This window comes from Labrus bergylta, chromosome 4, assembly GCF_963930695.1.
Source record: "Labrus bergylta chromosome 4, fLabBer1.1, whole genome shotgun sequence".
NCBI classification, from domain to species: Eukaryota; Metazoa; Chordata; class Actinopteri; order Labriformes; family Labridae; genus Labrus; species Labrus bergylta.
Window position 1 is genome coordinate 6,586,256 of NC_089198.1, and position 22,703 is coordinate 6,608,958.

The following is a 22,703-nucleotide window of genomic DNA, read 5'->3' on the forward strand; positions in this document are numbered from 1 at the left end:
AGGTGTTATGCCTTTGTTTTAATATCTGTCATCAAGCACTTAACTGTGCCATAATGTTATCATTATTATCATATACTGATTTAATAGAAGTTACTGCCCTTTGCCTTGGCATGACCCATTATTATTGTACAGACAATGCAATGGCAGAGTACCTTAACTTCCAAATAAGGGTCAAAGGTCATGTTTGAGCTCAAGATTTTTATGGACATTAATAACCTCATTAAAAAGACAAAGAATTGCCACATTTCCAATATTCTGCCCGAACTCATTTGGCTGGACAACAAAAAGACTTTAAAGTCATTTTTCTCAGTTCTACACTCTGGCGAGTTAAGGTCTTTTGCCTTTGTAGGGCAGTATTCTTGTCTGGCGAGCGAGCCGGAGCCCCCTCTCGAAACTCACCGCGACGATCCCATAATGCATTGCGCGACAGCCTCTGCGGCTCTCTATAGGATTTGAATAGAAAGCGTTGAAACTCTACCCGCCGTCGTAACCAGTGGAGCCGTACTGTTACGTTCTCCAACGCCCTTAACTGAGAGACCAGAACCGTAACAACACACTCTGGGCGCTAACAGGAGCGCATTTTCAACTGTAAAAAAACGATAACTGCTTCAGCGGGGAAAGAAAGACATCTGTGCTGTGTGCCAAGATGTTTTGCACGATCGGGGACGTTTCTGTTTCAGTAATTCCAAGTTCTTGAAAGAAAAGCACCCAGCACTCAGGAAAAAAAAAACACTTCTCAAATGTATAATATTATGATCTCTTAACATTTCTGTTGTTATTTCAAATCCCATGCACATTAATCTGACTGTAAATCTTTAACAGAACAGCTCACAAATATGTACGCTCAGTGCTGTGCATAAAAACATGCAGAAAATAAATCAACATGAAATTTCATAAGGAAGTAAAAAGCAGGAAGTAAAATCAGCCTTTCATTCTCTCTCTTCATCTCCAACCTTTCGCTGGAGTGAAGCCTCGAACAGCCGTCTTATTTGGTTGCCGCTCGTTTAACCTCGAGGTTCTGCTTCCTTTCAGTTCTTCTGCACACAAATCCCTCAAACGCTTCCTCAAAGACCCCCCCCATAACCCCCCCCCCCCCATAACCCCCCCCCCATAACCCCCCCATAACCGCTCCCCTTTTTTACTATCAGCCTTCATTTTCAGTGAGCTACACGTTGAAAAGGAATATTTGTGCATGCTCTACGTAGATACACACACTTAAGACACACACACACACACGCACACACACACACACACACACACACACACACACACACTCTATGTGCAGCCATTCACCCATAATACACACATTCTAATCAACTCCTCAAGGTGCACACAGATGAACACACGGACTAAAACTTGTGCAAGAAAAAACTGCATCATACATGCCTCGAGCTCCTCACACACACACACACACACACACACACACACACACACACACACACACACACACACACACACACACACACACACACACACACACACACACACACACACACACACACACCCAGGCAGCAAGCAGGCGGACACGTGGGTGATTGAATGTGAGGTAGAGGCGAGACGACAGGCGTAGCATTCACCTTGATCAACTGCCTTTTCCGGGCTTTGAAGCTCGGAGCATGCTAACGCTGCTGCTCTATTTTAACAAGCCAATCTGGGAAATATTCCATGGAAACAAACAAACACACAGATACCCATGATGCTTATTTATAAAAATCTCTATTCATGTAAAGGATTAATGTGGCTCTTATTTAGTAACAACGCTGACACGTTTGCTTTGTAGCAGAATGAAGAACCAGTTAATGTCATAGACTGTATATATATATATATATATATATATATATATATGTATATATACACAAATGGACAACTTCCCTTTACCCTCCTCAGGTTGAAAAAAAGATGAAGCCAAAATATTCCTCTAACAGGTGCTGACATATTGCATGTTTGCAACCAGAGTCTGCACAGTCGGTTCGTTAGGTTTCCTCTCGCAGTTTATGCTCTACGCACACGGCGAGGCATTGGTCAGCAGAGCTGTCAATCATGACACTTTTTTAATTGAGTCAGAACAAAAGATGACTTGAGTAACAAACAGGTTTGAGTAACTATCACTAGGAAACCAGGTTTGGGAGAAATTTAATTGATGTGTATGTGGACTTTAAAGTTTGACTCATGAAGGAGGCGGGGTTTATGAGCAGCCAATCAGCAGGAGGAGCTCTAAATATTTTGGCTTCACTTGAAATGTGGTGTTCCACTGTCCATACTTTTACAGTCTTTTGTTGATATGATGAACATCAACATGGACGACCAACCAGTTTTTAAAGGGATTTTTGTTTGTGCAATTTTATGTACTTAGCCTGTGTGATTTCATCTTCCTCCTGGATAATGAAAAATGAAAAAAATTCCTCCATGGGGGATCAGTAAAGTTTATCTTTATAACCTGGCCAAGTTTGAAGTCCAATTTCAAGTCATCACACGGCATTTTATGAAAGGCTCATGGATATATAAAATAAATACACTCATTTAACTCGTCCTTGGACAGAAAAGAAGACAAAAACAAAAATAGATAGACCTTTATGTTTTAAATAGTTCATGAAATTATCTTTGTTAGGTAGAATAAATCAACTTTGACTTTTGCTCTTGCATTATACTAGAACTCCCGTCTCTTTGGTGCACGTTTTTTTTTACTTTATTTGAACCATTTATCACAATCAATCAATCACCATCTAAGTGGATTTTCTGCCTTCGTCATCAGACTTCCTAAACACCCAATCAAACAGAGATGCATCATCACCTGTAAACCCATGGTTCCATGGATCCTATGGTACAGGGCGCTTTCCGAGTGAACTTCTCTGCTGCTGTGAGACGCGTGTTTTCTAGTGTTTTTTTGTGCACACATACAAGTTACAAAAATCTCAACTTTTCAGCTCAAGACGTGGAGTCACTTTTGAAACGAAGCAGCCAATCAAATCAATTAGGAGGCGGGCTTTAAAAACTTACTAGCTCCAAACAGAGCTCACTGAAGAGATGGTGAAATCTCATGCAGCCAAAACCTCCACTTTTTATGAGGAGCTCTGCGTTTGCTCGAATCCATCCCCTTAGGCGTTTTTTTTTTGGAGCAGGCCGCGCCATGCCCGACGCGTCTCTGTGTGATCAGGCCCCGAGGCGTTCATGTTGAATGCACAATAAAGATTCCCTTTAAAATGCAAGAGGTTTGAAATGTGCTGCACGGCTAACACATTAAAAAAGCAGAAACAAATCTATGTTCACGATTCTTTGTAGATTTATTTTTAGTGAATGATGCAAAACATTTCCACTGTGACGCGTAGCGAGAAGGATACACGGTCAGTTGGACTCTTTGCAGGACAGATCCTAAAACAGGAGCGGGATACAAATTAAACGAGATGAGAAAAATGTACTTTATGAACCTTTTATAACGTGACAGTAAACATTCATGTTGTGGCTGCAGGCCTGCTGCTGAACAGAAACACTATTACTTCTATAAAAATGTTTATTTGTCACACGGAGGAGAGAAAACCTTCCTACAGGGACCCACAAGCAAATGTAAAAACCGGCTTTAATGACGAGAGAAAAGCCATTGTTATCTCCTTCCCCTCGGTCTGCGTCTCGTAAGAAAATCACCCTCAATTTATTTCTCGGAGCTGTGAGGCATCGTCCTCTCAGCGCAGGAGATGGCTGATAAAGGTGATGGTTGAGGGGGGATCCATCCATCCTTCCCCCCCCCTCCCTCCTTCGCTCTTCCTGCAACCTGCCTCTGCTGCTGAAAAGACTCCATTTGATGTGTGAGGAAGGAGGCAGGGAGACGGACAAAAAGCCAGCTCTTTCAAAATGTCATTGCTCTCTCAGGCAGGTGGCGGACGCACTCTGCCCCTGAACTGGTCACACGGAGTTGTTGGAATGAGTCTGGAGCTTTTGATGCTATCACGCTCACTGACTGGGAAAATAAACGATATCAGAGCGTGGGCAGGATGTGGCGGTGACGTCATTTCTCATCTGTGCTGCAATTTTTTGTGATGCATTCCCGCTTTCTAATGTGGTACGCTTTGCAGGGTAAATATGGAACCCTTTTCTTTTTGTGCACATGTCATAATGACACTGGAAGGTTTAGTGGTGAAATACTTCACTACCACCATTTTGACGTGCAGAACATCTGCAGCAGAAGGCGTTTCTTTTATTTAAATTGTGTTCAATGAAGCGCTGTTGCACCTTTTTCTCCTTCATATAAAAGACAGCTTACCTCACTGTGCAAAAAAAACCCACATGTAGCTGTGTCAACACTTATTAATATTTCTGTTTGGTAAAGGTTTGATTGCCTTTAGGATAGTCAGTCTTTGGGTTTTTGGGGTTTTTAAAATTGCTGGCATTAAGATATTCTCTGGCTTTTTTTCCCCCTTTATTAGATAGGACAGCTGAAGAGCGATAGTAAATGTTGGGTGGAGAGGTCAATGTGTGAAGGGCAGGTAAGGGACCATTTCAGCATGTGGATGTCCTGAGTTTGTTGAAAAAAAAAAGGTTCAGAGTTTGAGTTTGAAGGAGGCTTTAGTTGCTTGAAGAAGCTGCTGAACAAGTTAGGAAATGTTATACAAAGGCCTCGACCAATCAGGTGTAATGTCTCTTCTCTTATGGCTCCAAGCAGACGGGCGAGAACTAGTGGTGAAGAAGGCTGCCTCACGTCCTGGCCAAAAAGTTGCACTTGAACGCACCGTAAAGACTACAGCCGACGGCCAACCACCACGTACGTTCTGCACATGTGTGAGAGGAAATAACTCTCCTTGCCAGCAGGGGGCGGTAGTCCGTTGTTATAATACGAGAAGACTGTTTTCACACCGCTGTCGGTCACCACTCGTATTATAGGTCGTCTACTAATGGAGAATAATGTCTGATAAACAGTAGAAAATGGCGCTGCCGTTGTCAGCTCTTGGTCTTTTAGTGGAAAAAGAAAAGAAGAGGCGGAGGAGACAAATAAGGAGAAACCGCACTAATGGGTGAAAGCATGGATACTACAGCGGCATGCTCAAGGGGCTTTACTGAACCTGAGAGCCAAACCTCCAAACAGCCAATCAGAGAGATTCCTCTCACCGATGTCGGTTCAACATGTCGAATCGACCAAATAAAGGCTGACGGGTAGCAACGGGTAGCGATGGAGACACCACAAAGGGGACTTAGTTCAGTTGCAGATGTGTTATTCAGGAACAGCAGAGGTCAGAGGTCATTTGTTGAGCATAATTATCGGCTGTTTGAATAAATGACCCGTGCTGCTGTCTTAAGAAGAGAGGTTCATTATTAGTACCACGATTGGAGGAGTTTCTTGTCACAAAACCAGAACAGACATTTTGTTTTCTGGTGAGGACGGTCTCATGCAACATAATGCCAAGAGACACCAGTCGGGCACACGATGCCTTAAAGCTCTCAGCTTGTGATTGGAGCGGTGAGCTGGAACCTCACAGACTGAGAGCGGCCGGCCGTGCTGCAGCTCTGGTCCAGGCTGTCAGGAGAACGCTTTTCATGCTCGCCTCTCTGACTGCAGGGGGAAGACAGTTACATCGGCCTCCACTGTTCAGTTAGGCTGAAGGTACAAGACAGATTCTGTGTGTGTGTGTGTGTGTGTGTGTGTGTGTGTGTGTGAGTATGTGTTAGACGTGTGAGACAGCAGAGCAGGTAGAGGTGTGAACTGTGTGTTTATCTGCTGATGTTGAAGCAGAATATTTGTGTTTATGTGGAGCAGAGAATATTTATTCTGGTGTGTGTGTGCATACTCATACATACTTAAACATTGTTATGTATTTCTGTTTGTGTGTGTGTGATGATGTTTACTGTTTTTACTGAGTCTGAGTTTGTGCATGGGGTGAATCTGTATTTTGTATACCTATCGCAGACTGTAAATATTAATGGATGAAGCCTGAGTGACGTCAGCCATCTGTTCCTGCAGGGGGCGCTCTGGAGGCTCATCAGCAGCAGCCACCATGCTGGAAATGCTGTCTCAGTCTAACTTTCAGTCAACCTAACGACAGGCTGAGAGCTGGAGCTGAGGCGGGTTTTAAACCTCTTGACGAACCGTTACACAGCGCCCACCTGTCAATCATGTCAGCTACACGTATCGTTCATAAAATCTAAATGGAGACCCCCTGTACAGTGTGCGCCCATGAAGACAATAACTAATCGGACCTATTTAGTTTTTTATATCAGGCTGTAAACAGATTTTTAGAATGGGTGTGTATGTGACTTCCTGTGTTCCTGGAGCCACTCCATGAACTGCAGGATTTTTCACTTCTTCATTGGGCTTCATTTTTTTTAACACTGGAAGTTGCTGCTTCATGTGTTTTCATGTTGTGCCGTCACCGTGTTAGCATGTGAGAGCAGTCGAGGTACCTGCACTCTGCAGTGTGTCTTTGATTTATCAGCAACAACATCGTAGTGAAAATAATCCATTTGTGCAGTTTTTTTGGAGCATGGAAAAAATAATCCAAGTAAGAGAAGTTGAACAAATGAAAAGGAAGAATCAGTGACGATGGTTTCCGTGGGATCAGATCACAAAAGGATGGGAACCATGACGGCTTGTTGATCCTGAATTAATTTAGAATTCAATAAAAATTCATAAGAGATTATCTGTTATGCTGAAATGTAGAAGTTTTTGTTGTTGTTGTTGGACGGTTGAATTTGATCCTGCAGTCATCAGCAACACTCCGCTCAAAGCGTCATCTTCCTCCTCTTTCAACTCTCAACAAATGAATCGACCAATCAAAGTGTTGCATCAGGACCTGGAAGGCTTCATCATGTCCTCGTCTCGTACAGTCTGATTGTCTCTGCAGACTCCGTGGCAGACTGCATGAAACGTCTCGTCACAGTCAGTTTGTCAGTCGGCCCAGATGTTACGCTCTCTAACTGTACGTTGAAGAGTTATGTCCCGGGGGAGGGGGGGCCGAGGGGGGGTCCGAGGGGCTACCGTATCAAGTGGATGATGGCTTCTTTTGTCCTGGGTGCCATCCCAGAAGACGAGGCGAGCAGGGGCAGGACGCAGGGCTGCAGGAATCCTAAATATGTTGCCCCCGCACAAAGGGGCATCAGTTTGGTGGTCCTGGTCTGAATGAGCTGTCAATTTGGTAGAATAAACAAAAAAAAGAGGGACCCCTCTTTCATTTTGTGTCCACCGCTGACCCGTTTGAATATCACACAGGCTGTTTGTGGGTATCCAGGGCGATGGGCAATGACGGCTTTCTGATGTCGCCTCCATCTGACAGAGCTGACGGCAGAGATGATGGCCGCGTCGCTTCTGGAGTGTCAGGACAGGCTGACGCGTTGTGACATGAGTGATGTCCTCTGAGCTCATTATGAGGCGACTGTTAGTGATACATTTTATCCTCCTAATCCTTAAATAATCAGAGCACTGTCTGTCAGGGTGACGTAGAAGGTCACTATCAACATATTAAACATCCAAAGTATTGAACAGAAACCGATCGTGGAAACTAATTTATGAAGAAAGGAGTCTTTTTAAGTCATGACATCTTCTTTAAAAATATCTTTAAGTTGCTAATGACTACTCTAAAGGAAGTGTGTGCGCAGTATTAATCTTCACATTTTCTAATTTATGAAAATGTCCTTTATATTCAGTCAGATATTAGTCATTTGTTATTGATTTAGTTTAGTCAATTAGTCACTGACTAAAATTGCACATAATTTTAGTTGACGACAATAGAAAATATTTTAGTCAACAAAATAAGACGCGAGCTTTTATTTTTATTCTCAGAAGCTCCAGGGGGCGGGGCTCCACAGACCTGCAGGCGAGAAGCTCCAGGGGGCGGGGCTTCACAGACCTGCAGGCGAGAAGCTCCAGGGGGCGGGGCTTCACAGACCTGCAGGCGAGAAGCTCCAGGCTGCACATTGTTAGTGGAGTTTTGTCTCGTCTCGTCATAGTTGAATAATTTAAAAAGACCTTCGTCAACGAATATTTTCGAAATTTATTTAGTTTACGAGATTAACACTGACTGTGTGACTTTTAGGTCCAGTAGGTGTCGCCCTTGAGCACCAGCATGAAACCAAAACAAACTGCTGTTAGGCCACGCCTCCTCTATCCTGAAGCCTCCGCTCTCCTCCAGAGACACACCTCCAACCCGTCTCCACTCGTGTTTGCACAAAGGAGTTATCAAACTGTAACGCACCATAATGAAGCACCTTTAAGCGGCGGACAAAATTGTCCTTTTCTCGAGCTGCATTGTTGTGTTAGCATGCTAATGTTAGCGCTCTTTAGTTAGCTCGTAGTTTCACATTTCATGCTACTTGACACAGAATGAGCTGAAGACACTTAAATAATCAGTGAGTATGTTCTTCTTCTCTCTAGTTCTTGACTAAAACAGCTTTCTCGACAACACAGCCAGCGGGACTCGAGCTTCTCCCTCACTGTAGACAGTCAGGACTCATGCGCAGATTCATCCACCACAGCAGCCACAATCCACAGATCTGTCAGAGCACCGACAAAGAAAACAGCGTTTTTGAACTTATACCATTTGAAGAGAGAGACGTTTGCAGAGGATGAACTGGATTTCTGCTGTTTTTATCTGTAAAATGTCCCTCGCTCTTCCTTTAAGGTGGCTGCCGCCCTCTTCACCTGAGTCTCATTACGTCATTTAAAGGTGACACGTTAGACGCAACCATCAGAAATGTAAGACACGGAAACATTTAAATACAGTTTAATCATTTTATTCCACGTTTAAAACAGCCTAGTAAAAAGTAAAAAGAGGAACCTTAGCGTTCCCTTTCATTCACACCAGTAGAGAAAGTATCCCGCCTTCCTTTGGCAAGCTGTCGGCGCCAAGAGAGAGAGAGAGCAGGTAGAGGTGGCGTTGTGTGTGTGTGTGTGTGTGTGTGTGTGTGTGTGTGTGTGTGTGTGTGTGTGTGTGTGTGTGTGTGTGTGTTTGGGGGGTGTTGCTGTAAAGAATACAGCCGAACAGGAAAACTGCTAAAAGGGAAAAGAAAGAAATAAAAAAATTGGCGCCCAAAGCAGCTTCGTTAACTCGCTCGCTCTCTCTCTCTCTCACTTTGTGTTCAGAGTTGGAAAGGTGGGGGTCGAGAGAAGTATTAAGTGTGAACAGGATGAGGAGGGATTGGGGGGGGGGGAGAGTACAAACTGAAAGCCACTGGTCAACCCCCCCCCCCCCCCCTTCAAGCAGAGCAGGGTCCTCACTGCCTGCCACCTCCAGCTGTCGCCAACGGGGACAAAAGGAGGTGTGGGGGGTGTCCGTGAAGGAGCTGGAGGGAGTGGGGGCTGTTGAATAGAAAGATAAACTGAAGAGCTAACCCCCACCCCCCCCCCCCAACCCCAACCCGTGCACACACACACACGCACACACACACACACACACACACACACACACACACACACACACACACACACACACACACACACTCCCCAGGAAGGAGCCTGTCATCTGCATTAGGCAGCATCTCCTCTGTTTGCCCCCTTCACTTTCTTTTCTAAGCCGATCTGCACACAGTGGTAGGATGAGCGACTTTCACACACACACACACACACACACACAAACACACAAACACACATACACACAGAGACACACACAAACACACATACACACACACACACACACACACACACACACACACACACATGTATACTCTATCTTTAAAAGAAGCATGCACATACTTACTAAAATGTGTATCCATGCATTAAAGTGTCTCTGAGTCTTTGACATATAAACACCAACATAGACACACACACACACACACACACACACACACACACACACACACACTCACACTCACACACCTTCTTGTTTTAACTCCCTGACCCTCCTCCTACGATTCGCTGCAGCTGTTGGCCCTCCATCAGTCTCAGCGCCTCCTTCTCTCGCTCTCCTCCGCTAATAACTCATTAGCTCTATTTGTTGATTAGGCTTGGTGAAGCTTTAGTGTGAGTGTGTGTGTGTATGTGTGTGTGTGTATGTGTGTGTATGTGTGTGTGCGTTTGTGTGTGTGTGTTAGGGGTTGTGTATTTCCTTAAGTAACAGCACATACTTTAAATGTCACCTGCACTTTCTCTTTGCAGTAGATATACTGATGGACAGGAAGAGGAGAAAATGGGTTTTTAACCCGCTGCAATAGTTTTCCATTTTTATGATCCGAGTTGATTCAGTTTTCATTGAGTTCCTTTTATCCCTTTTTTAAATTCATTAAAAAAAATGAATCATCCATCTTTTATTTAATTTCAGTTCACTCTTTATGTTTCCGCTTCTTCTGAATTCTGTCCTCGGACAATTTTTGCTGAGCATTGAAAATAAAAAATAAAAAAATATTTTTTTTTAAGACATTTTAAGTGTTTTAAGTCAATTGTTTAATTCTGAAATCTAAATGGAGGGACGTTTAACTTTTAATTTTTCACTCTGCAACAGAAACATTCCCCCCCGATCTCCAACAGACAAAGATTATATTATACTGCGTTATTTAAAACAAAGATATTTCCAATTTTGAGATGACTAACTGCGGATTTCCTGTTTTAAAACATGTTTAAAAAGGATTGCTTTCCTCTACTTTCTGTCGTACTTTAAAATATCTAACAGTTTTAAATCGCAGATGTTTTTTGTTCACTCTGATGTTCAAAGGGTTTCCGCCGTTATTCAGCTAAAAAAAATCTGGATTTACGGCAAATTACTGTATTTTCAGGCTCAATCAATCTGTGTTCTGTAGTTTGTTTATTGATAAGTGGAAGGGAAATTCAAGTTTCAATCACATGTGGACATTTTCGGTGTTGAAAATGTGAATATTTGGGGCGCCGGTAGCCTAACGGTTAGTTAGGGCACCCCGTGTACATAGGCTGCAGTCCTCGAGAGCAGGCAGGTTCGAATCCGACCTATGGCTCCTCTCTCTCTCTCTTTCTCTCTCTCTCTCTCTCTCTCTCTCTCTCTCTCTCTCTCTCTCTCTCTCCCTCTCTCTCTGGTTTCTGACTCTGTGAACTGTCCTGTCTCTAAATAAGGCATAAAACCCCCCAAAAATAAACCTTTAAAAATATATTTACATATGAATATTTCAAACAATGTACATTGTAGTTGGTAGTACATTTTCTTTATATTGATTGGACTCACTCTCTTCTGACATGAGAGGTGTGTCGTAGTCGTTGTTTGAGTCATTTCACAGCTGAATGATTTTGAAGAGATTTCTGAAAAATCAAAGACAGAAATCTTTTCAGGCTGAGTGAAGAAAGTCTCAGAGAGCAGCTTGAGGAGTGCAAAAGATTCTGAGATAAAACAGGACCATTGGGTCTCATTTTCCTATAAAGACTGAAGTATGAGAAGGAGAACTGAGTCAGAGTCAGTGGAGATCCGGATGTTCCTCAAAGAGAAATCTTTCGTTGCAGGAATTTTTATTTTTGAAATCCAGCAACAGAAAGATGTTTCCTCTGGTTTTCGAGCAACAAGAAAATGTCAGACTGATAGAAGACATTTCATTTGTTTGAAGGAAAACAAGATTTTAAAGCTCAGGACGAGTAAGGAGGAATATTTCTCGTCTCCTTTCCTTGCTCCTCTCTCCTTCCCTGTTGACACCTACCCCCCCTTCCATCGTCTTTTCCCATTTCGCAAACCCCCCCCGATCCTCTCTCCGTCCTCACCTCCTCGTCTTCCTCCTCCTCCTCCTCCTCCTCCTCCTCCTCACTGTCGGCAACATGTGGAGTCGTCGCCATGGCAACGCGGGGAGGTGACATGTGCTGTAGACAGGCAGGGAACGGAGGGGAGGGATGGGAGGGATATAAGGAGGAGCCCCACAGCGCACTTTGTAGTCTCTCTCTCTCTCTCTCTCTTTCTCTCTCTTTCTCTCTCTATTGGAAAAAAAAATTGCATCTCATTTCTTGGCTGTGTGGAAGTGGGAGAAGCTGCTCCTCTCACTCCTCCTCTCGTCTCCTTCCCCCGAGTGAGGAGAAGGCGCTCACTCGATCGCGTCAGGGAGCTGAGAAATTTGATGGTGCATTTTTTTATTTTTTTATTGCGATGGATCAGAAGCAAAAATGCAGAAGAAGAAGAAGAAGGAGGAAAGAGGAGAAGAGAGGAAGCTGGGAAACTTTCTTTTCTCCCCTTTTTTTTTTTTTCAAAGGAGAGAAACGGGGATGATGTGAGGTGATGAAACTCCCTCTCACTCTCTCCTCCTCCTCTTCCTGCTCAATCCGCCGCTGCCTCCCGAGTCGGTAGTGTGCGATGCAGCCGGATAGGAATGGGAAATAGATTCTGGAGGAGGTGTCTGTGCATTACCTCACCATGGATGTTTGGTACGTTTGAATTGTTATTCTGCATGCAAAATGTGGCTCCTCATAAACCGTCTACTGAAGATTTGTCTCGGCTATGAATGCCCAAAATCTGCACAAAATGTGAATGATAATGAGTCTGTCCTGCTGTGCTTCTCTTAATTTATTCCTCTGTCAGATTCTGCTTATAGCCCCTCTCTCTTTTTTTTTTTTTTTTTTTTTTTTTAGAGATTTCAAATGATAATTATCCAGATAGCAAAACTCTATGTGATAAAAATGCTCCACCATATATCAGAAAATGAACTTGCAGTCAAAAGTGTAATGTCTAAGGGAGTAATAGCTGTGGAGTTTGGACACTGATTGACGGCGCGCCCCGCTTGAGCCGCTTCATGCAGCTGCATCTAACCGTCACATCGCCATAACGTTCACTTTAATGGGATTTACTGCAGTTTTCATTTTCTCTTAAGCTGCGGCTTCTGCGCTGCCGGAGCGCAAACTTTTAAATCTAATAAATCTGAAACGAATGTTGCAAGCGATGTTTCAACCTGCAGGAGCGTCCTCATTTGTATGCAGAGTGTGAAATCACGCTGATGTTTATCACACTGTTTCAGTCTGGTGACGATTTAAAAGGGGGAATGAAAAAAAGAAAAGAGAAAAGTGAGAATTTAGAGTCTTTTTTTTTGTTTGGATTTCTGGTGAGGGTTTCATGCTGCTGTGATGGATTTTTTTTTTTTTTTGGGGGGGGGGGAATTTTTTCTCGGCGAGTTGTGGGAGGACTTCTGCTTCGGTGCTTGTGTGTGTTCTTGTGTCGAGTGTGCGCGCTCCAGTGCAAGCGCTGATGTGAGAGTGTGTGGGTGTGTAGAGAAAATGGCAAGTGTGTGTGAGTGTGCACCTGCAGATGGGAGTGTATCTGCATTTCAGAATGTGTGTATGATTGTGAAAGCATACTTCAGGCTGCGTGGACACATCTACTCACTTACTTGTGCAGCTCTGCCTGTGTGTGTGTGTGTGTGTGTGTGTGTGTGTGTGTGTGTGTGTGTGTGTGTGTGTGTGTGTGTGTGTGTGTGTGTGTGTGTGTGTGTGTGTTTGCTGAAAGGTTTAGTTAAAACCCCTCTCGGCTGAACTTTTTCAAAGGCCCCCGGGATGAATCGGAGGTGAGGGACAGATCTTTGTTTCCTACAGCAGTCGTCCTGAAGGAAAACAATAACCGGCCGCCGCTCTCCCTCTGACCTTTTTTCACCCGCTCTGAATAAGCCGGAGCCGTGCAAATCCATCTGCCTTTTGTCTATGGGAGCCTGGCTAATCCACACCCCCCCCCCCCCCACCCCACCCCTCTTCACACACACACACACACACACACACACACACACACACACACACACACACACACACACACACACACTCAAACCTAACCCCTCCACTTCTTAAGCTCCCTCCAAACTCCTGATACCAAAATCATTTCTTTTAGGAGCCTTACCACTTTTTAAAAACCTGATTTCTTGTCATATTTCTATCACTTAATTGGTTTTAATACCAATTGTTTTTTAGTGTTAAGAGCTGAGATAAGAGATTATTTAAAGGAGATATATTTAAGAGCTTCCCACACATTACAGCGGGGGAAGATTTTCATGCAAAACTAAATTAAAAAAAATCAAAACGGGGAAATTCACCTTTCAAAAAATGATCAGGAATAACGCGATTCTTTTCCCTCCCTTTACGGGGTTTTTCTTTTTTTTTTTTTCTGTTCAGACGCCTCTCTCTCTCTCTCTCTCTCTCTCTCTCTCTCTCTCTCTCTCTCTCTCTCTTTCCCTCCGTCTGTCTGCAGGGAGTGTGTCTGATATGTGCAGGAAAAAAAAAGGGCTGAACCCAGCGGCGTGCACAACCATCCAGCACCTCTTTGACAGGCGCTATGTTAATGCTACTCAAAAAAAAAAAAAAAGACTCAGAAAAGGAGGAGCAGCAGCACTCTGTGTGTCACATCACATTTTGCAAATGTGTGAAATGAAAAAAAAAAAAATCTGCAAGTACAAAAGCTTTGGCAACGGGGCAGATGGACAATGGGAGGTTTGAGGCTTGAACCGAGCTCCCCCTTTTTTTTTTTTTTTTTTGCTCGTGCCTTTTGGGAGGCGACGTTTTTTTTTCAGCTCTCACATTCAGAAAGCCCCTCTGATCAAAATGTTTGATTCGACTCCAGGAACAAGAGGATTCTCTCTGCAGCGCGTTTAAAACCATGTAATCTGAGCCAGACTGAAGATCAACACTCGAGTTGTACTGATTTCTTTCGCTGAACAAATTCCCTCTTTCATTTCTTTTTTTTCTCTTCTCAGCTACACCTGAGCGGTCGCAGCTCCACACATCGACATATCATTTGATATAAAAAAAAAAAGCCCCACAGGAGGCGGAGTCATGAAAAAGGCCTCTGAGCTGCAGAGCCCGTGCAGATAAGCTCGTATTAATCGTAAAACAGGGGCGTATAGGTGACGCACTCACCGCGAGAACAAGCGGCGCGATATGCAGATAGTCAACACTCTGCTCGATGTTTCTGAAGTGTTTTCGTTTTCACGCCGTGTCGCTGGAAAAGGTTACACAGTTACCTCTTCTGCACGCTGATAATAACTGCATCGTTCCGCCCTCCGATCCCGAGCAAACATTTGATTTTCAATCATTGCAAAAATTTCTGCTACATCTGCCTCTGCAGCGCGGGGAAAGGACGGCGGCTCGTTTTTCACCAGCCGAGAACTAACAAGTCACATACACACAACCCCCCCCCCCCATCCCCCACCCCCCCTCCCCCTCCCCCACTCCCCGAGTCGAGTCACACACACACTCCTCCGCCATCCTTTACTGTTACTTACAAACTGCTACCAAACTTGATTAAGCAGGTGGGGTCAGGCTACATTTGTTTGAATCAATAGACAGGAATGCTAGGCAGCCATGATAAAGAGACCAAGGGGGGGGGGAAAGGGGGGCTTTGACAAACGCCGGCATCTGTCCCGTGAAAAGATGACTGAGCTGTTACAGTTTAGAGCCTTGAATCATGGGGCCATTACGAGAGCCGAGCTCCATGAAACTTAATCAGACAAAACAACGAGACGACTCGGGGAGGGAAAAATGACAAATGAAGTTATTTGATCCGTAGTCGAAGGTATAAAAAAAAAAACACATTTTGCCAGAGATGATTGCAGTGGAAGCATGTGGAATCAGCAGTAATGCATTATTAATGACCCCTTGCAAAACAACACACACACACACACACACACACACACACACACACATAGGGCTAACCGCTCGGCTACTTTTTTCTGTTTACGACGCCTCCTTAATGTTTTACATGAAGACCTCATTAATAACAAGATGCGTTAAATAAATAAATAAAAATACACAATCAATTATTTCTGAGTGTAAAATTAACATCCACAGCCGTCGTGTAAATCTAACACACACACAGAACTCGGGCATGATTACGCTGATTTATAAAAAGTCGTAACTTGTTGGATAAATGTTGAATCTGAATTTCATCGCGACACTCTTCCCCTTCAGCTTTGAGAGAACGGGCTTTACTTGAACTGTGTTCCCACTGTGTCCTCTCAAGGCCGTCACATTACTATGCAACCAGCTTTTACAGTACGGCTTAGAGCTCCCCCAAGCAAATTGGACGCCCCCCCACAAAGCGTCGGACAACTGTTGTCCCCCCCCCCCCCCCCCCGCCATTGTGGGAGACTTTTCTTGCAGGCGCTCTTTATCAGGTGCTGAATGCAGAAGCAGCAATGAATGAAATCATAGGGGGGTGGGTGGTGGGTGCGGGGGGGGCATCATGGAGTGGTGATGGTGGGAGGGGGGGTTCACTCCCTGAAAACCTCACAAGAATTCCAGAACAATCCTGAGTGCAGGGTAGAGAGCGGGTCCCCCGCCCCCACCTCCACCTCCCAGGGATTCAGGGTCTCTGTGCGCTCTGTGACAGGCAGGCAGGAGGGATTGGACAGGGCTACCCCCCGCCCCCCCCCCCTCCCCCCCCTTTTCTCCGTGCCGCTTTCAAAAGCCTCCTTTTCCATTAACTCACCACGCCGCACCTCGCCTAATCTCTGTGACCCCTACCACCAAGGGATGGGGATTTTCTTCTTTTTTTACCCCCCCCCCCCTTCTCCCACCCCCCGAGACAAACCTGCTACCTCTCCAAAAGGTTTTCTCCTCTCCTTTTCTAGCTTGTAATAAAACCAAAAAAACCACAGGACAATTCATGCTTTCATTTATTTTTGGTTGCTGCAAAGATCTGAATAATCAATCCAGTCCAAAAAAAAATAAAACAAATCGATTTCTTTTGATCATCGTGCTCAGGAGGAATTGAAAACACAATTTTTGCAGCTCTTCTCTTTTTGGGTTTTCTCGCCTCGCCTCTTTGTTGTCCCGATCATTACGCAGCGGTGTAATAACGGGGAATTATGTCGCCCTTTTGTTAACTCTTAGTAGTCAGATTTTAATGCAAGCAGCTCATAATGAAGCGCTCGATAAGACTTCCTCCTCCTCGCTTTTTCTTTTTCTTTACACGCTCAAGTAGCGGCTCGAACGGAGACTTTTTTTTTCTTGTAATCATACAGTTTGTGTCCGTTGTTATCTCGAGCAGCAGACTGCGAGAAAAAGAAAGATCTTTCATCTCTCTAGTTGTTTGCTGAAGGATCTGGGTTTCTCACGCGCCAGATTAAAAGCGCCGGCGAGGTCGAGCGGCGGCAAAGCAGTGTAGCAAAAAAAAACAAAAAAAAAACCTGCAGATCGTCTGCATCGTTTCGACAGTGGTGCAAAAAACTCCTCCGGTGTAATGCGAGCTGTTTGCAAGGCACACATCCAGAGCGCTTTGCTGAACAGGAGTTTTATGCATTCTACGCACTCCTGGTGCACAGATGGTGGAACAAACGCTTGTGATTATACTTTTCATCGAGCGCGGTGATATGCATATTTATGTCTCGCCAATAAAAAAAAGAAGAAAAGACTCGTGTGCTGATTTAGAGTCTTTTCTTAGGTGGAAATCAGAGTAAGCATTTGGAGGTCTTTACTCAAGGTTCAGGTAGATTTCTGTCGAGCTAGTTTTTTGAAACGTTAGAGGAGAGGGGGGTCGCTTTAATCCAGTGGTATCAAACCGTGTGTCTGCAGGATCGCTGCAATCAAACACTCCACCAGATGATTTTTGCAGATTGCCTCCTCTTCCTTGATTGATCAGCAACATCACCCGGTGTACCTGGAATTAAAGCCACTTTTTGCAGAATCCTCCAAAAGCTCCCCATCAGGAGTGAGGACGCTTTTAGAATCAAGCTCTTATCTCGCCTGTGAGAGTAACACTGCACAGGGAACAAACTCATCCCAGATCAAAAATAAATAAATAGTAATAAGTCTTCTTCTTTGTGGCCCAACAGGGAAGCCAGATCAACCAGATCCCCACCAAGTACAGCCAGGCCGAGTCCACCAAGTTCCTGGTCCTCACCGTGGTCTCCATCCTGTGCATCGCGGGAGTGCTGCTGGCGTCCACCGTGGTCTACTGCCTCCGCCATCGCTCCCACCACAAGATCAAGGAGAAGCTCACCAACCTGGGGACGGACGCCGGCGGCGATGCTACCGCCACCTATCAGGTAGGAGGTGTTACTGCGCCACATAAGTCTTACCAAAAAAAAAAAAAATAAAATTCTCAGACATGGAGATTCAAGGCAAGATAAGAAACACACACACACACACACACACACACACACACACACACACACACACACACAGAGACACACACACACACACACACACACACACACACACACTGGTTTCCCCTCCCTACACAGAACATCACCCTCTCATAAGCAGCTAGTTGAGCAAACAGTTGTCGCCAATCTCTTCATTCTTTCTCTAATGTATATATAATAAAGCTGTATTAGGGTCCCTAAAGTGAAGCCGTCTTAATCTTTGCAGCTGTTTTACTTTCAGTCTTAGTCTTTAAAATGCGTTTTAAGTCGAGTCTAGCTTTAGTCCACGACAACTCAGAACACTGAAGCCTCGTTTTAGTCAACAGAAAGTCGTTATGTTTGTGTCATTACTTGGAGTCAACACAGTTTCTCTCTTTAAATGATTAAATGAGCCTACATGCAGGTATCAGAAATTAGTATGAAGACGACAGGTTGTTTTTCTAAACTCATAAACACATTAAAAACGCAAACACCTCAAGCAATCAAATGTAAGATACATATTAACGCAGCTTTTAAATGACTTGTAGCGTCGTTAGCCTAGCAGTTAGTGCGCATCCCATGCTCCTCCAGGCCGATCCGACTTGTGGCTCTTTTCCACATGTCCTTCCCCACTCTCTCTCTCTCTCTCTCCCTCATTTCTGACTCTATCCACTGTCCTGTCTCTAAAGAGGGTCATCAAAAGCCCAAAAATAAACCTTAAAAAACATGATAATGCACCATCAGTATTTTTGCTACTCATCCCACTCCCTCTGGCAGACATTTGATAACCGTCACTACTTATAACTCTACGTTGGGATGGATGTTAATGCGTCCACTAGAGGGCGCAGTCTGACACCAACCTCCACGTCTCCTCCGCTGCTGTCCAACTAACATTCAGTTCCCGTCAAATCTCCGCCCAGCTGTTCTCTTGTAGTTGTCAGTCCCTGTGACCCGTCGTTGGATGGATGCAGTGCGGTGATTTCAGACGCGATAATTTGTTGTTGGAAGACCTGAAGCGATATCGCCGACCCAACAGGTCCCCCCCCCCCCCCCCCCCCCCGCCTCGAGTCATTCCCATTCCCCTCCTCTGCTCGCTGTAATTATCCTTTGGCCGGGAATAGCCTCGGTGTGAAATTTAATTTACACAATCCAATATTAAGTGGCTTTTTGAGCAAAGAATTAGATTGAGATTTTTTTTTTTTTTTTTTTTTTTGTCTCCCCGTCTCTCTCTCTCTCTCACGCTGACCTTTTCCCCCGCCATGTTTTTAAATGAGAGTGGTCCTGTGAGCATTGATTTTATAATGAGCCCCGGCCCCATCCCCTAAGTGCTTACATTTTATGCCGCTCTCCGGGGAGTTTGAATACTCCTGAAATAGACTGAGCCGCTGCGTTTTCGAGGTTTACCTCATCAACCGGGGACTTGTGAGGAAGTCATGATGTTAAATTCCTGCTGCATGAAGATTTACCGCTCACCAAACTGAGCAAGACGATGAAAGATGGAGCATGAATAATGACTCGTATTATCCCGTATAAGTGCCTATAAAAGAGGATACTGTTTGTTAAAGTCTGACTTTCAGCTCGCCGTGTGACAGGCTGACATTTCCGCTGTCTACATAACATATTAGCTCTCCTCTGTGTGAGAAACTTATCGTCATGGATGCTTTCCTCCGAGCTTCTCTTCAAGCAGCTAATTAGAAGAAAAAAAACTGCATAATTCTGCATTATTTATCTGATTAATAGCTGACAAAAAAAAATCTTCATGTTTGTCATTCTTGGGAGGTTTCAGTCGCTCACACTCCCAGAGCTCCTCCAGTGGATTCTCTCTCTCTCTCTCTCTCTCTCCGTCTTCCTGCGTCGTCTTTATCGAGTCTCGACAGCGAGCCGTCGTCATCCTCAGTGTTCAGCTCCCATCTTAGCCGTGTAAGCCTCGTCTCTTTGTCAGCGTCTCTGTGTGTGTGTGTGTGTGTGTGAGAGGAGGGGTTCCCTCCCTAGGCTGTGTCTGCGTGTGTGTGTGTGTGTGTGTGTGTGTGCAGTCTCTAGGGCTACATGCAATTAAAGCAGACAGGAAGCGGCAGGCTGCCTGACGGCCTTACTACTGCAGCTCCTTCTCACTGGCTGTCAAACACACCCGAACATGCACACACACACACACACACACACACACACACACACACACACACACACACACACACACACACACACACACACACACACACACACACACACACACACACAAACATGCACACACTCAGCAGCATGTTAATGATTCTTGCCCTTGGCGGGTTTGTTTGAGGCCTTGCTTCACACATTTACACACACACACACACCCTGTCTTGGATTCGCGTCACAGCCCCCCCCCCCCCCCCCCCCTCCCCTCCACCTCCCTCCACCTCCCTCCACCTCCCCGCTCCCCTGTCTTGTCAATCAAACAGTCCCGTAGAAACCGTGACATGGGATTGGCCGACGCTGACAAAGGAGACGTTGATTGACAGGCGTCGACAGAGGAGTGTGTGCTCCATGTCTGAGCGCTGGGAGGGGACGGGGGGATGGGGGGACGGGGGGAGGGGGGAGGGGGGAGGGGGAGGGGGACGGGGGATTGGCGGTAGATGAATCTTGTCAGGTAGTCCCTGGATCACTCCGCCCGCCGACACGGGAGTCTACATCTGTCGCCTTCAGTTTATCTTTACATCTGATTCAAACTTTTATCAGCTCCTCAAAGTCCGTTTTTTTTTTCTTTCTAAGAGGTTTTAAAAAAAAAAAAAACTCTCCTCCCAGCACGATGAGATGATTACATGTGATTGGAGTAAAAAACTTTTTTTCACAGATTTCCCTCAAATCAAGAGATTTAATCTAAAAGCAGTATTATCTTATTTAAAGATACCATCACCGTGCAGCATGGACGTCTGGAAACATGAAAAAGGAAAGACATACTGGATATTGTTTTAAAGTTTGTAAGACATAAGAAATGGACTGTTAGGATGTTTTTTAGGATTCTTCTTTTTTTTTTTTTTTTGGCTCCCTCTGCCCGCTTCACACTCCGTCTGCTTCCTCTCTCTGTCTCAATTCAATTTCAACGACCTTCACAGACGCGATAACATCATCTTTACACCGCCGAAGAATAAGTGCAAAACACATTTCCAGAACATCTCGATTAAGATTAAACAAGCCAAACAATAACTCTGCTTCCCCGTCTGCCTGTCCTAAGCCTCTCCTCTCGCTCTCTCTCTCTCTCTCTCTCTCTCTCGCTCGCTCTCTGTGTGTCGGTCCAGTTTTCTTATTTCCTGTCGTCCATCTCGTTCTGCTGCTCCGTTAGCTGACAAACAACGTTTCATTAAATATCAGAGCAGATTCCAGTCTGCGTCTTCTCACTCTTAACACGATGGAGAGAGTGTTATTGGATTGATTACATATCAGAAAGTTAATCAGTTTTATACTTTCTGGTCTTTGGGGGGGACCTTCCTCTAGAAGTGGATTTGATTTCTGTATCATTACATTTCATTACGGATAAATCGCAGGATTAGCGGCTGTAACAATTGGATTTGTCCTTGTGCAACAGCTGACACAATCGAAGAGGTTTTAATGCTGAGCAACATGGCAACAAATTAAATAATCATATTATAACAATGACTGAGATGTATCCCAGCGCCAACCAAGTTGTTTTAGGAACACAACAACAACTTAGAAGTATTAGCATGTTTTAAAGGGGACATATTGTAAAAAAATCCACTTGAACAGTGTTTTTGAACATATATTTTGGTAACCTGAGAGTCTACTGACCCACTAAATGTGAAATAAACCCATCCAGTCCTTTGTTTGTGGTCTGCATAAGTCTTACAACTCAGAGAAAAATGCTCCGTTTCAAATGTGCTCTCCTTGTGATGTCACAAAAAAAAAAAAAAATCCCCTCCCCTCCCCTGGTATCTCCACCCCCAGCCTAGAGCAAAACTTTTGAGCAGGTCCGCCATTTTTATTCTCTCTACAGAGGAGTGATGTCTACGGGGAAAACTCGGGGGGGGGGGGGGGGGGGGGGTCATTTCATTTAAAGAGACACACACACCAAAACGGAGCGTTCTGAGAGAGCTGGTTTATACAGGGTCACAAACCTCCTCTGGTGCTTGATTCATGTTATATTTTGAACAAAGCACAGCACAGATGTTTCATTTAGACCACAGGGGGGACTGTTTGAAAAGGTGGAGAAGTATTATAATATGTCCTCTTTAAGACAGGAACTTGACATTGGATATTGTCAGTGCAGATAATAGCGGCTCAGGAAACCAGGAAAGTGAGTACTCTAAAGACCTCCGTGCTGGTTTGTCCTTCACATTTCTGTTGTGTTTAAGGAATTCAAACTTCATCTTATTATTTCCTAGATGTAACCAAATACGTCCTACGATTATTCTCTAAATTTCAATAGTTAATTGCGATTAATCACTTTTTTTAAAGGCATGTTTGAAATTCCATTATTTCACATTTCAATATAAAAATGGTTAGGCTTTTATTTTGAAGTTTAGTGCTGTCTTAAGCTAAGAGACAGCTGTGCTTTTATTTTGAAATACAGTAAGGGCCTTCTGGTAGATGGTAGCTTAGGACATGAAGTTAAGCACAGAAACAGGAAGTGGTTAGGGATCCCAAACTGAGGTCAAACATCTGAAAGGAACGGTAACAAAGGTCAATGTGTGATGTCATAAGGTCAATGTTTGATGTCATAAGGTCAATGTGTGATGTCATAAGGTCAATGTGTGATGTCATAA

The 22,703-nt window shown here is 44.5% G+C and overlaps 1 protein-coding gene across 1 annotated transcript in view; it reads left to right on the top strand.

Annotated features, from left to right (window-relative positions):
* Window positions 1-22,703, top strand: part of ptprn2 (protein tyrosine phosphatase receptor type N2) — a 201,750-nt gene that overhangs the window by 118,502 nt on the left and 60,545 nt on the right. The window contains exon 13 of the mRNA XM_065954457.1: window positions 17,662-17,874. Within this exon, the coding sequence (XP_065810529.1) occupies window positions 17,662-17,874 (213 nt within the window). The remainder of the gene's footprint in view (window positions 1-17,661; window positions 17,875-22,703) is intronic.